The sequence below is a fragment of the Engystomops pustulosus genome, chromosome 8, assembly GCF_040894005.1.
Source record: "Engystomops pustulosus chromosome 8, aEngPut4.maternal, whole genome shotgun sequence".
Taxonomy (NCBI): domain Eukaryota; kingdom Metazoa; phylum Chordata; class Amphibia; order Anura; family Leptodactylidae; genus Engystomops; species Engystomops pustulosus.
In genome coordinates this window covers 9,106,790-9,120,658 of record NC_092418.1, presented here as the reverse complement: position 1 = coordinate 9,120,658, position 13,869 = coordinate 9,106,790, and the positions used below count along the sequence as shown (strand labels likewise).

The 13,869-nt window shown below is 44.6% G+C and overlaps 1 protein-coding gene across 1 annotated transcript in view; it reads left to right on the top strand.

Moving 5' to 3' along the window:
- LOC140074593 (uncharacterized) overlaps positions 1 to 13,857 on the top strand; it is a 59,045-nt gene extending 45,188 nt beyond the window's left edge. The window contains exons 20-25 of the mRNA XM_072119601.1: positions 2,200 to 2,235; positions 2,328 to 2,372; positions 2,923 to 2,953; positions 3,518 to 3,579; positions 3,756 to 3,854; positions 13,626 to 13,857. Of these exons, the coding sequence (XP_071975702.1) occupies positions 2,200 to 2,235; positions 2,328 to 2,372; positions 2,923 to 2,953; positions 3,518 to 3,579; positions 3,756 to 3,854; positions 13,626 to 13,669 (317 nt within the window). The 3' untranslated portion in view covers positions 13,670 to 13,857. The remainder of the gene's footprint in view (positions 1 to 2,199; positions 2,236 to 2,327; positions 2,373 to 2,922; positions 2,954 to 3,517; positions 3,580 to 3,755; positions 3,855 to 13,625) is intronic.
- Positions 13,858 to 13,869: the final 12 nt, after the last annotated feature.

The window sequence follows — 13,869 nt, the reverse complement described above, 5'->3', positions numbered from 1 at the left end:
TATAATGTGTATGTAGTGATCTCCCCATAGTGGTGGCGTATAATCTGTATGTAGTGATCTCCTCCTAGTGGTGGTGTATAATCTGTGTGTAGTGATCTCCTCCTAGTGGGGGTGTATAATCTGTATGCAGTGATCTCCTCCTAGTGGTGGTGTATAATCTGTATGTAGTGAGCTCCCCCTAGTGGTGGTGTATAATCTGTATGTAGTGATCTCCTCCTAGTGGTGATGTATAATCTGTATGTAGTGAGCTCCCCCTAGTGGTGGTGTATAATGTGTATGTAGTGATCTCCCCCTAGTGGTGGTGTATAATGTGTATGAAGTGATCTCCCCCTAGTGGTGGTGTATAATCTGTTTGTAGTGATCTCCTCCTAGTGGTGGTGTATAATCTGTGTGTAGTGATCTCCTCCTAGTGGTGGCGTATAATCTGTATGTAGTGATCTCCTCCTAGTGGTGGTGTATAATCTGTGTGTAGTGATCTCCTCCTAGTGGTGGTGTATAATCTGTATGCAGTGATCTCCTCCTAGTGGTGGTGTATAATCTGTATGTAGTGAGCTCCCCCTAGTGGTGGTGTATAATCTGTATGTAGTGATCTCCTCCTAGTGGTGATGTATAATCTGTATGTAGTGAGCTCCCCCTAGTGGTGGTGTATAATCTGTATGCAGTGATCTCCTCCTAGTGGTGGTGTATAATCTGTATGTAGTGATCTCCCCCTAGTGGTGATGTATAAACTGTATGTAGTGATCTCCCCCTAGTGGTGGTGTATAATCTGTATGTAGTGATCTCCCCCTAGTGGTGGTGTATAATGTGTATGTAGTGATCTCCCCCTAGTGGTGGTGTATAATGTGTATGAAGTGATCTCCCCCTAGTGGTGGTGTATAATCTGTTTGTAGTGAGCTCCCCCTAGTGGTGGTGTATAATGTGTATGTAGTGAGCTCCCTCTTATGGTGGTGTATAATCTGTATGTAGTGATCTCCTCCTAGTGGTGGTGTATAATGTGTATGTAGTGATCTCCCCCTAGTGGTGGTGTATAATCTGTATGTAGTGATCTCCCCCTAGTGGTGGTGTATAATCTGTATGTAGTGATCTCCCCCTAGTGGTGGTGTATAATCTGTATGTAGTGATCTCCTCCTAGTGGTGGTGTATAATGTGTATGTAGTGATCTCCCCCTAGTGGTGGTGTATAATCTGTATGTAGTGATCTCCTCCTAGTGGTGGTGTATAATGTGTATGTAGTGATCTCCTCCTAGTGGTGGTGTATAATGTGTATGTAGTGATCTCCCCCTAGTGGTGGTGTATAATCTGTATGTATTGATCTCCTCCTAGTGGTGGTGTATAATCTGTATGTAGTGATCTCCCCCTAGTGGTGGTGTATAATGTGTATGTAGTGATCTCCCCCTAGTGGTGGTGTATAATGTGTATGAAGTGATCTCCCCCTAGTGGTGGTGTATAATCTGTTTGTAGTGAGCTCCCCCTAGTGGTGGTGTATAATGTGTATGTAGTGAGCTCCCTCTTATGGTGGTGTATAATCTGTATGTAGTGATCTCCTCCTAGTGGTGGTGTATAATGTGTATGTAGTGATCTCCCCCTAGTGGTGGTGTATAATCTGTATGTAGTGATCTCCCCCTAGTGGTGGTGTATAATCTGTATGTAGTGATCTCCCCCTAGTGGTGGTGTATAATCTGTATGTAGTGATCTCCTCCAAGTGGTGGTGTATAATGTGTATGTAGTGATCTCCCCCTAGTGGTGGTGTATAATCTGTATGTAGTGATCTCCTCCTAGTGGTGGTGTATAATGTGTATGTAGTGATCTCCTCCTAGTGGTGGTGTATAATGTGTATGTAGTGATCTCCCCCTAGTGGTGGTGTATAATCTGTATGTATTGATCTCCTCCTAGTGGGGGTGTATAATCTGTATGTAGTGATCTCCTCCTAGTGGTGGTGTATAATGTGTATGTAGTGATCTCCTCCTAGTGGTGGTGTATAATGTGTATGTAGTGAGCTCCCCCTAGTGCTGGTGTATAATCTGTATGTAGTGATCTCCCCCTAGTGGTGGTGTATAATGTGTATGTAGTGATCTCCCCCTAGTGGTGGTGTATAATCTGTATGTAGTGATCTCCCCCTAGTGGTGGTGTATAATCTGTATGTAGTGACCTCCTCCTAGTGGTGGTGTATAATCTGACCCTCTCTTTATCCTGTCTGTAGGGGGCGCCGCTCAGCAGGGCATGTATGCCAACCTAGGTCAGTGCAGTCGTATTATATGATCCAGATGCTATAGTGTTACTTGTGTTCCTCTGGTGTGTAACGTGTTCTATAACTTGTTACTTTTGCAGATGTTTCTCGTGATTACGTCAATGTTCCAGATGTCGCTGTGGAAGGTGATGGGGGGGGGGGGGGGGCATATTCTGCTTTTTATATCTTTTTTTATATAAATTTGCATATTCCATGATTTTGTTGCATGCACCATGTACCCCGGGAGCCTCGGCCAGTAATATACTGCAGGGCTCATCACTAATATCTTTATGGGGTGACCCCCCCCCCCCCATTAATTAATAACGCAGGGGGGGGGGGGGGCGCACGTCACCTGTAGGATTTCTGTGCATTAGTCCGATCCTCTCGGCTTATGGCGGCTCCGTAAGCTCCGGCCGCATCTTATTACTTATCTATTAGAGGATTTGCTGTAAGTCGTCTTCTCTTATGTAACTCTGCAGCTCCGGGCAGTATGTAAGGTGCAGAGCATGCTGGGAGTTGTAGTCTCTCTGTAGCTGGAGAGTCCTATGAAGGGATCGGGGTTGGGGGGTCGGAGGACTGACATCCTGCATTACTCTCTAGTGTAAGGTGCTGCCCTCTACAGGACATGATGATATTTACCCCGATGATTGACCCGTTTTTAACTTTTTATACATTTATTTTCCTCTTTTTGTGCAGGTTCTAAGATGAAGGAAATCCCCATTTACGTGTAAGAAGCAAAATGTATTTAAAATCCATAATTTGGTGATTTAGAATAATGATAAGTAAATCATGTGGTGTCCCCCAATGTAGACGTGTCCAGACGCTCCTGCGGGGGGCGCTACTGCGCTGGGACTCTCCGTTGCGTCTCCTGATCTTTGATTCTGGTCATTTAAAGGGGGTTTCCAATATTTGTCTGAATATGGCCCCTCCTTGTGCTGCCCCTCTCCATCTCCCATCATATCCCTCCACTACACAGACCACCTGTTCAATGGGCCCCATGTAATGCTCTATCTCTCCTGCGGAGGCGCTGCAGTGACATTAAACCCTTCCCTCTACAATGACCTCTGACCTCTAGGGATAATCGGAATTTACTGATCAGGCAGAGAGACCCTTTAACCCTTTAGTACACGTCTGGAATCTAAGTGATATTTCCTAAGCCCCTCCCACATACACTTCCTAGGACCGCCTCTTATTGCCCAAAATCCTCCTCACTCCTAATACTGTCCTAATTGAATATTCTGATCTTTGATCAATTTTTTATTGATTTTTAATTGATCGTGTTCGTTTACAGGAAGATTATTGACAGTGACCCCGAAACTAATGTGGCGCCTGGTGACGAGGAGACGACGGAGAGTAAGACAAACAATTATATATAGAATCCGATTATTCGTTTTACTTGTAATTCCCCTCTTCACCATAGGGAGCGCTGTTGTATAATGTATCTAGTGTAATATTCCACAGCGCCACCTGGTGGAGGAGATAGAAGTGCAGGGACCCAACTAACTTAGACCCCTCTTCTCCCTGCACAGAGACCCCAAGATCCACCATCAACAGCATCGGCAAGTACTCGTCCCACTCCGACAGCCTGTGCCACTCATACGAGAACGTGGCCATGCAATCCCCGCCTAGTAAGTGTATCTAATCCCATCCTGTGTGATACTGCCTGCTGAGCTGTGTATCTAATCCCATCATGTGTGATACTGTCTGCTGAGCTGTGTATCTAATCCTATCCTGTGTGATACTGTCTGCTGAGTCGTGTATCTAATCCCATCCTGTGTGATACTGTCTGCTGAGCTGTGTATCTAATCCTATCCTGTGTGATACTGTCTGCTGAGCTGTGTATCTAATCCTATCCTGTGTGATACTGTCTGCTGAGCTGTGTATCTAATCCTTTCCTGTGTGATACTGTCTGCTGAGCTGTGTATCTAATCCTATCCTGTGTGATACTGTCTGCTGAGCTGTGTATCTAATCCTATCCTGTGTGATACTGTCTGCTGAGCTGTGTATCTAATCCTATCCTGTGTGATACTGTCTGCTGAGCTGTGTATCTAATCCTATCCTGTGTGATACTGCCTGCTGAGCTGTGTATCTATTCCTCTCCTGTGTGATACTGTCTGCTGAGCTGTGTATCTAATCCCATCCTGTGTGATACTGCCTGCTGAGCTGTGTATCTAATCCTATCCTGTGTGATGCTGTCTGCTGAGCCGTGTATCTAATCCCATCCTGTGTGATACTGTCTGCTGAGCTGTGTATCTAATCCTCTCCTGTGTGATACTGTCTGCTGAGCTGTGTATCTAATCCTATCCTGTGTGATACTGTCTCCTGAGCTGTGTATCTAATCCAATCCTGTGTGATACAGTCTGCTGAGCTGTGTATCTAATCCTATCCTGTGTGATACTGTCTGCTGAGCTGTGTATCTAATCCTATCCTGTGTGATGCTGTCTGCTGAGCCGTGTATCTAATCCCATCCTGTGTGATACTGTCTGCTGAGCTGTGTATCTAATCCCATCCTGTGTGATATTGTCTGCTGAGCTGTGTATCTAATCCTATCCTGTGTGATACTGCCTGCTGAGCTGTGTATCTAATCCTATCCTGTGTGATACTGTCTGCTGAGCTGTGTATCTAATCCAATCCTGTGTGATACAGTCTGCTGAGCTGTGTATCTAATCCTATCCTGTGTGATACTCTCTGCTGAGCTGTGTATCTAATCCCACCATGTGTGATACCGTCTGCTGAGCTGTGTATCTAATCATATCCTGTGTGATACTGTCTGCTGAGCTGTGTATCTAATCCTATCCTGTGTGATACTGCCTGCTGTGTATCTAATCCTATCCTGTGTGATACTGTCTGCTGAGCTGTGTATCTAACCCTATTCTGTGTGATACCGTCTGCTGAGCTGTGTATCTAATCATATCCTGTGTGATACTGTCTGCTGAGCTGTGTATCTAATAATATCCTGTGTGATACTGCCTGCTGTGCCATGTATCTAATCCCATCCTGTGTGATACTGTCTGCTGAGCTGTGTATCTAATCCCATTGTGTGTGATACTGTTTGCTGAGCTGTGTATCTAATCCTATCCTGTGTGATACTGTCTGCTGAGCTGTGTATCTAATAATATCCTGTGTGATACAGTCTGCTGAGCTGTGTATCTAATCCTCTCCTGTGTGATACAGTCTGCTGAGCCGTGTATCTATTCCTGTCCTGTGTGATACTGTCTGCTGAGCTGTGTATCTAATCCCATCCTGTGTGATACTGACTGCTGAGCTGTGTATCTAATCCTATCCTGTGTGATACTGTCTGCTGAGCTGTGTATCTAATCCTATTCTGTGTGATACTGTCTGCTGAACTGTGTATCTAATCCTATCCTGTGTGATACTGTCTGCTGTGCCATGTATCCTATCCTGTGTGATACTCTCTCCTGGTGTATCTAATCCTCTCCTGTGTGATACTGTCTGCTGAGCTGTGTATCTAATCCCATACTGTGTGATACTGTCTGCTGAGCTGTGTATCTAATCCTATCCTGTGTGATACTGCCTGCTGAGCTGTGTATCTAATCTTCTCCTGTGTGATACAGTCTGCTGAGCTGTGTATCTAATCCTATCCTGTGTGATACTGTCTGCTGAGCTGTGTATCTAATCCCATCCTGTGTGATACTGTCTGCTGAGCTGTGTATCTAATCCTATCCTGTGTGATACTGCCTGCTGAGCTGTGTATCTAATCTTCTCCTGTGTGATACAGCCTGCTGAGCTGTGTATTTAATCCTATCCTGTGTGATACTGCCTGCTGAGCTGTGTATCTAATCCAATCCAGTGTGATACTGTCTGCTCTGCTGTGTATCTAATCCTATCCTGTGTGATACAGTCTGCTGAGCTGTGTATCTAATCCTCTCCTGTGTGATACTGTCTGCTGAGCTGTGTATCTAACCCTATCCTGTGTGATACTGTCTGCTGAGCTGTGTATCTAATCCTATCCTGTGTGATACTGCCTGCTGAGCTGTGTATCTAATCCCATCCTGTGTGATACTGTCTGCTGAGCTGTGTATCTAACCCTATTCTGTGTGATACCGTCTGCTGAGCTGTGTATCTAATCATATCCTGTGTGATACTGTCTGCTGAGCTGTGTATCTAATCCCATTCTGTGTGATACTGTTTGCTGAGCTGTGTATCTAATCCTATCCTGTGTGATACTGTCTGCTGAGCTGTGTATCTAATAATATCCTGTGTGATACTGTCTGCTGAGCTGTGTATCTATTCCTGTCCTGTGTGATACTGTCTGCTGAGCTGTGTATCTAATCCCATCCTGTGTGATACTGACTGCTGAGCTGTGTATCTAATCCTATCCTGTGTGATACTGTCTGCTGAGCTGTGTATCTAATCCTATTCTGTGTGATACTGTCTGCTGAACTGTGTATCTAATCCTATCCTGTGTGATACTGTCTGCTGAGCTGTGTATCTAATCCTCTCCTGCGTGATACTGTCTGCTGAACTGTGTATCTAATCCTATCCTGTGTGATACTGTCTGCTGAGCTGTGTATCTAATCCTATCCTGTGTGATACTGAGCTGTGTATCTAATCCTCTCCTGTGTGATACTGTCTGCTGAGCTGTGTATCTAATCCCATCCTGTGTGATACTGTCTGCTGAGCTGTGTATCTAATCCCATCCTGTGTGATACTGTCTGCTGAGCTGTGTATCTAACCCTATTCTGTGTGATACCGTCTGCTGAGCTGTGTATCTAATCATATCCTGTGTGATACTGTCTGCTGAGCTGTGTATCTAATAATATCCTGTGTGATACTGCCTGCTGTGCCATGTATCTAATCATATCCTGTGTGATACTGCCTGCTGAGCTGTGTATCTAATCCTATCCTGTGTGATACTGTCTGCTGAGCTGTGTATCTAATCCAATCCTGTGTGATACAGTCTGCTGAGCTGTGTATCTAATCCTATCCTGTGTGATACTCTCTGCTGAGCTGTGTATCTAATCCCACCATGTGTGATACTGTCTGCTGACCTGTGTATCTAACCCTATCCTGTGTGATACTGTCTGCTGAGCTGTGTATCTAATCATATCCTGTGTGATACTGTCTGCTGAGCTGTGTATCTAATCCTATCCTGTGTGATACTGCCTGCTGTGTATCTAATCCTATCCTGTGTGATACTGTCTGCTGAGCTGTGTATCTAACCCTATTCTGTGTGATACCGTCTGCTGAGCTGTGTATCTAATCATATCCTGTGTGATACTGTCTGCTGAGCTGTGTATCTAATAATATCCTGTGTGATACTGCCTGCTGTGCCATGTATCTAATCCCATCCTGTGTGATACTGTCTGCTGAGCTGTGTATCTAATCCCATTCTGTGTGATACTGTTTGCTGAGCTGTGTATCTAATCCTATCCTGTGTGATACTGTCTGCTGAGCTGTGTATCTAATAATATCCTGTGTGATACTGTCTGCTGAGCCGTGTATCTAATCCTCTCCTGTGTGATACTGTCTGCTGAGCTGTGTGTCTAATCCTATCCTGTGTGATACTGACTGCTGAGCTGTGTATCTATTCCTGTCCTGTGTGATACTGTCTGCTGAGCTGTGTATCTAATCCCATCCTGTGTGATACTGACTGCTGAGCTGTGTATCTAATCCTATCCTGTGTGATACTGTCTGCTGAGCTGTGTATCTAATCCTATTCTGTGTGATACTGTCTGCTGAACTGTGTATCTAATCCTCTCCTGTGTGATACTGTCTGCTGAGCTGTGTATCTAATCCCATCCTGTGTGATACTGTCTGCAGAGCTGTGTATCTAATCCTATCCTGTGTGATACTGTCTGCTGAGCTCTGTATCTAATCCCATCCTGTGTGATACTGTCTGCTGAGCTGTGTATCTAATCCTATCCTGTGTGATACTGCCTGCTGAGCTGTGTATCTAATCTTCTCCTGTGTGATACTGCCTGCTGAGCTGTGTATCTAATCCTATCCTGTGTGATACTGCCTGCTGAGCTGTGTATCTAATCCAATCCTGTGTGATACTGTCTGCTCTGCTGTGTATCTAATCCTATCCTGTGTGATACAGTCTGCTGAGCTGTGTATCTAATCCTCTCCTGTGTGATACTGTCTGCTGAGCTGTGTATCTAACCCTATCCTGTGTGATACTGTCTGCTGAGCTGTATATCTAATCCTATCCTGTGTGATACTGTCTGCTGAGCTGTGTATCTAATCCTATCCTGTGTGATACTGACTGCTGAGCTGTGTATCTAATCCTCTCCTGTGTGATACTGACTGCTGAGCTGTGTATCTAATCCCATCCTGTGTGATACTGCCTGCTGAGCTGTGTATCTAATCCCATCCTGTGTGATACTGTCTGCTGAGCCGTGTATCTAACCCTATTCTGTGTGATACCGTCTGCTGAGCTGTGTATCTAATCATATCCTGTGTGATACTGTCTGCTGAGCTGTGTATCTAATAATATCCTGTGTGATACTGCCTGCTGTGCCATGTATCTAATCATATCCTGTGTGATACAGTCTGCTGAGCTGTGTATCTAATCCCATTCTGTGTGATACTGTTTGCTGAGCTGTGTATCTAATCCAATCCTGTGTGATACTGTCTGCTGAGCTGTGTATCTAATCCCATCCTGTGTGATACTGACTGCTGAGCTGTGTATCTAATCATATCCTGTGTGATACTGTCTGCTGAGCTGTGTATCTAATCCTTTCCTGTGTGATACTGTCTGCTGAGCTGTGTATCTAATAATATCCTGTGTGATACTGCCTGCTGTGCCATGTATCTAATCATATCCTGTGTGATACAGTCTGCTGAGCTGTGTATCTAATCCCATTCTGTGTGATACTGTTTGCTGAGCTGTGTATCTAATCCTATTCTGTGTGATACTGTCTGCTGAGCTGTGTATCTAATCCTATCCTGTGTGATACTGTCTGCTGAGCTGTGTATCTAATAATATCCTGTGTGATACTGTCTGCTGAGCTGTGTATCTATTCCTGTCCTGTGTGATACTGTCTGCTGAGCTGTGTATCTAATCCCATCCTGTGTGATACAGTCTGCTGAGCTGTGTATCTAATCCTATCCTGTGTGATACTGTCTGCTGAGCTGTGTATCTAATAATATCCTGTGTGATACTGTCTGCTGAGCTGTGTATCTAATCCTATCCTGTGTGATACTGTCTGCTGAGCTGTGTCTCTAATCCTATCCTGTGATACTGTCTGCTGAGCTGTGTATCTAATCCTATCCTGTGTGATACCGTCTGCTGAGCTGTGTATCTAATCATATCCTGTGTGATACTGTCTGCTGAGCTGTGTATCTAATCCTATCCTGTGTGATACTGCCTGCTGAGCTGTGTATCTAATCCTATCATGTGTGATACTGTCTGCTGAGCTGTGTATCTAATCCTATCCTGTGTGATACTGTCTGCTGAGCTGTGTATCTAATCCTATCCTGTGTGATACTGTCTGCTGAGCTGTGTATCTAATCCTATCCTGTGTGATACCGTCTGCTGAGCTGTGTATCTAATCATATCCTGTGTGATACTGTCTGCTGAGCTGTGTATCTAATCCTATCCTGTGTGATACTGCCTGCTGAGCTGTGTATCTAATCCTATCATGTGTGATACTGTCTGCTGAGCTGTGTATCTAATCATATCCTGTGTGATACTGTCTGCTGAGCTGTGTATCTAATCCTATCCTGTGTGATACTGCCTGCTGAGCTGTGTATCTAATCCTATCATGTGTGATACTGTCTGCTGAGCTGTGTATCTAATCCTATCCTGTGTGATACAGTCTGCTGAGCTGTGTATCTAATCCTATCCTGTGTGATACTGTCTCCTGAGCTGTGTATCTAATAATATCCTGTGTGATACTGCCTGCTGTGCCATGTATCTAATCATATCCTGTGTGATACTGCCTGCTGAGCTGTGTATCTAATCCTATCCTGTGTGATACTGTCTGCTGAGCTGTGTATCTAATCCTATCCTGTGTGATACTGCCTGCTGAGCTGTGTATCTAATCTTCTCCTGTGTGATACAGTCTGCTGAGCTGTGTATCTAATCCTATCCTGTGTGATACTGTCTGCTGAGCTGTGTATCTAATCCCATCCTGTGTGATACTGACTGCTGAGCTGTGTATCTAATAATATCCTGTGTGATACTGTCTGCTGAGCTGTGTATCTATTCCTGTCCTGTGTGATACTGTATGCTGAGCTGTGTATCTAATCCCATCCTGTGTGATACTGACTGCTGAGCTGTGTATCTAATCCTCTCCTGTGTGATACTGTCTGCTGAGCTGTGTATCTAATCCCATCCTGTGTGATACTGTCTGCTGAGCTGTGTATCTAATCCCATCCTGTGTGATACTGACTGCTGAGCTGTGTATCTAATCCTCTCCTGTGTGATACTGTCTGCTGAGCTGTGTATCTAATCCTATTCTGTGTGATACTGTCTGCTGAACTGTGTATCTAATCCTATCCTGTGTGATACTGTCTGCTGTGCCATGTATCCTATCCTGTGTGATACTCTCTCCTGGTGTATCTAATCCTCTCCTGTGTGATACTGTCTGCTGAGCTGTGTATCTAATCCCATCCTGTGTGATACTGCCTGCTGAGCTGTGTATCTAATCCTATCCTGTGTGATACTGACTGCTGAGCTGTGTATCTAATCCTATCCTGTGTGATACTGTCTGCTGAGCTGTGTATCTAATCCTATCCTGTGTGATACTGTCTGCTCTGCTGTGTATCTAATCCTCTCCTGTGTGATACTGGCTGCTGAGCTGTGTATCTAATAATATCCTGTGTGATACTGTCTGCTGAGCTGTGTATCTAATCCTATCCTGTGTGATACTGTCTGCTGAGCTGTGTATCTATTCCTGTCCTGTGTGATACTGTATGCTGAGCTGTGTATCTAATCCCATCCTGTGTGATACTGACTGCTGAGCTGTGTATCTAATCCTCTCCTGTGTGATACTGTTTGCTGAGCTGTGTATCTAATCCTATCCTGTGTGATACTGTCTGCTGAGCTGTGTATCTAATCCCATCCTGTGTGATACTGACTGCTGAGCTGTGTATCTAATCCTCTCCTGTGTGATACTGTCTGCTGAGCTGTGTATCTAATCCTATTCTGTGTGATACTGTCTGCTGAACTGTGTATCTAATCCTATCCTGTGTGATACTGTCTGCTGTGCCATGTATCCTATCCTGTGTGATACTCTCTCCTGGTGTATCTAATCCTCTCCTGTGTGATACTGTCTGCTGAGCTGTGTATCTAATCCCATCCTGTGTGATACTGCCTGCTGAGCTGTGTATCTAATCCTATCCTGTGTGATACTGACTGCTGAGCTGTGTATCTAATCCTATCCTGTGTGATACTGTCTGCTGAGCTGTGTATCTAATCCTATCCTGTGTGATACTGTCTGCTCTGCTGTGTATCTAATCCTCTCCTGTGTGATACTGGCTGCTGAGCTGTGTATCTAATAATATCCTGTGTGATACTGTCTGCTGAGCTGTGTATCTAATCCTATCCTGTGTGATACTGTCTGCTGAGCTGTGTATCTATTCCTGTCCTGTGTGATACTGTATGCTGAGCTGTGTATCTAATCCCATCCTGTGTGATACTGACTGCTGAGCTGTGTATCTAATCCTCTCCTGTGTGATACTGTTTGCTGAGCTGTGTATCTACTCCTATCCTGTGTGATACTGTCTGCTGAGCTGTGTATCTAATCCCATCCTGTGTGATACTGACTGCTGAGCTGTGTATCTAATCCTCTCCTGTGTGATACTGTCTGCTGAGCTGTGTATCTAATCCTATTCTGTGTGATACTGTCTGCTGAACTGTGTATCTAATCCTATCCTGTGTGATACTGTCTGCTGTGCCATGTATCCTATCCTGTGTGATACTCTCTCCTGGTGTATCTAATCCTCTCCTGTGTGATACTGTCTGCTGAGCTGTGTATCTAATCCCATCCTGTGTGATACTGTCTGCTGAGCTGTGTATCTAATCCTATCCTGTGTGATACTGCCTGCTGAGCTGTGTATCTAATCTTCTCCTGTGTGATACAGTCTGCTGAGCTGTGTATCTAATCCTATCCTGTGTGATACTGTCTGCTGAGCTGTGTATCTAATCCCATCCTGTGTGATACTGCCTGCTGAGCTGTGTATCTAATCTTCTCCTGTGTGATACAGCCTGCTGAGCTGTGTATCTAATCCTCTCCTGTGTGATACTGCCTGCTGAGCTGTGTATCTAATCCAATCCTGTGTTATACTGTCTGCTCTGCTGTGTATCTAATCCTATCCTGTGTGATACAGTCTGCTGAGCTGTGTATCTAATCCTCTCCTGTGTGATACTGCCTGCTGAGCTGTGTATCTAATCCCATCCTGTGTGATACTGTCTGCTCTGCTGTGTATCTAATCCTATCCTGTGTGATACTGCCTACTGAGCTGTGTATCTAATCCTCTCCTGTGTGATACTGTCTGCTGAGCTGTGTATCTAATCCTATCCTGTGTGATACTGCTGAGCTGTGTATCTAATCCTATCCTGTGTGATACTGCCTGCTGAGCTGTGTATCAAATCCTCTCCTGTGTGATACTGCCTGCTGAGCTGTGTATCTAATCCTATCCTGTGTGATACAGTCTGCTGAGCTGTGTATCTAATCCTATCCTGTGTGATACTGTCTGCTGAGCTGTGTATCTAATCCTATCCTGTGTGATACTGTCTGCTCTGCTGTGTATCTAATCCTATCCTGTGTGATACAGTCTGCTGAGCTGTGTATCTAATCTCATCCTGTGTGATTCTGTCTGCTGAGCTGTGTATCTAATCCCATCATGTGTGATACTGTCTGCTGAGCTGTGTATCTTATCCTCTCCTGTGTGATACTGTCTGCTGAGCTGTGTATCTAATCCCATCCTGTGTGATACTGCCTGCTGAGCTGTGTATCTAATCCTATCCTGTGTGATACATTCTGCTGAGCTGTGTATCTAATCCTATCCTGTGTGATACTGTCTGCTGAGCTGTGTATCTAATCCCATCCTGTGTGATACTGTCTGCTGAGCTGTGTATCTAATCCTATCCTGTGTGATACTGTCTGCTGAGCTGTGTATCTAATCCTATCCTGTGTGATACTGTCTGCTGAGCTGTGTATCTAATCCCATCCTGTGTGATACAGTCTGCTGAGATGTGTATCTAATCCTATCCTGTGTGATACTGTCTGCTGAACTGTGTATCTAATCCCATCCTGTGTGATACTGTCTGCTGAGCTGTGTATCTAATCCTATCCTGTGTGATACTGTCTGCTGAGCTGTGTATCTAATCCTATCCTGTGTGATACATTCTGCTGAGCTGTGTATCTAATCAGAGTTGTGATACTGTAGGATATAAATTAACCCTTTCTTGGTTGTCTGTGTTGCAGATGTGTCGGAGTTAGACCTGGACTATGTGAATATGACTAGATGAGGGGTCAGTGTTGGGTTTGGGGGCCCTGGTCGCATGAATAACACCCTGACCCCTCCATGAGACGTAGGTCATAGATCAGTTCAGAGATTTGTGTTACTGATGTTTCACCTGACACATTGTAACAACCCCTCCCCTGTCACAACAATTACAAGTATAAGAAATGATGTAAAGAAACATCTTATATATTATCCAATGACTGA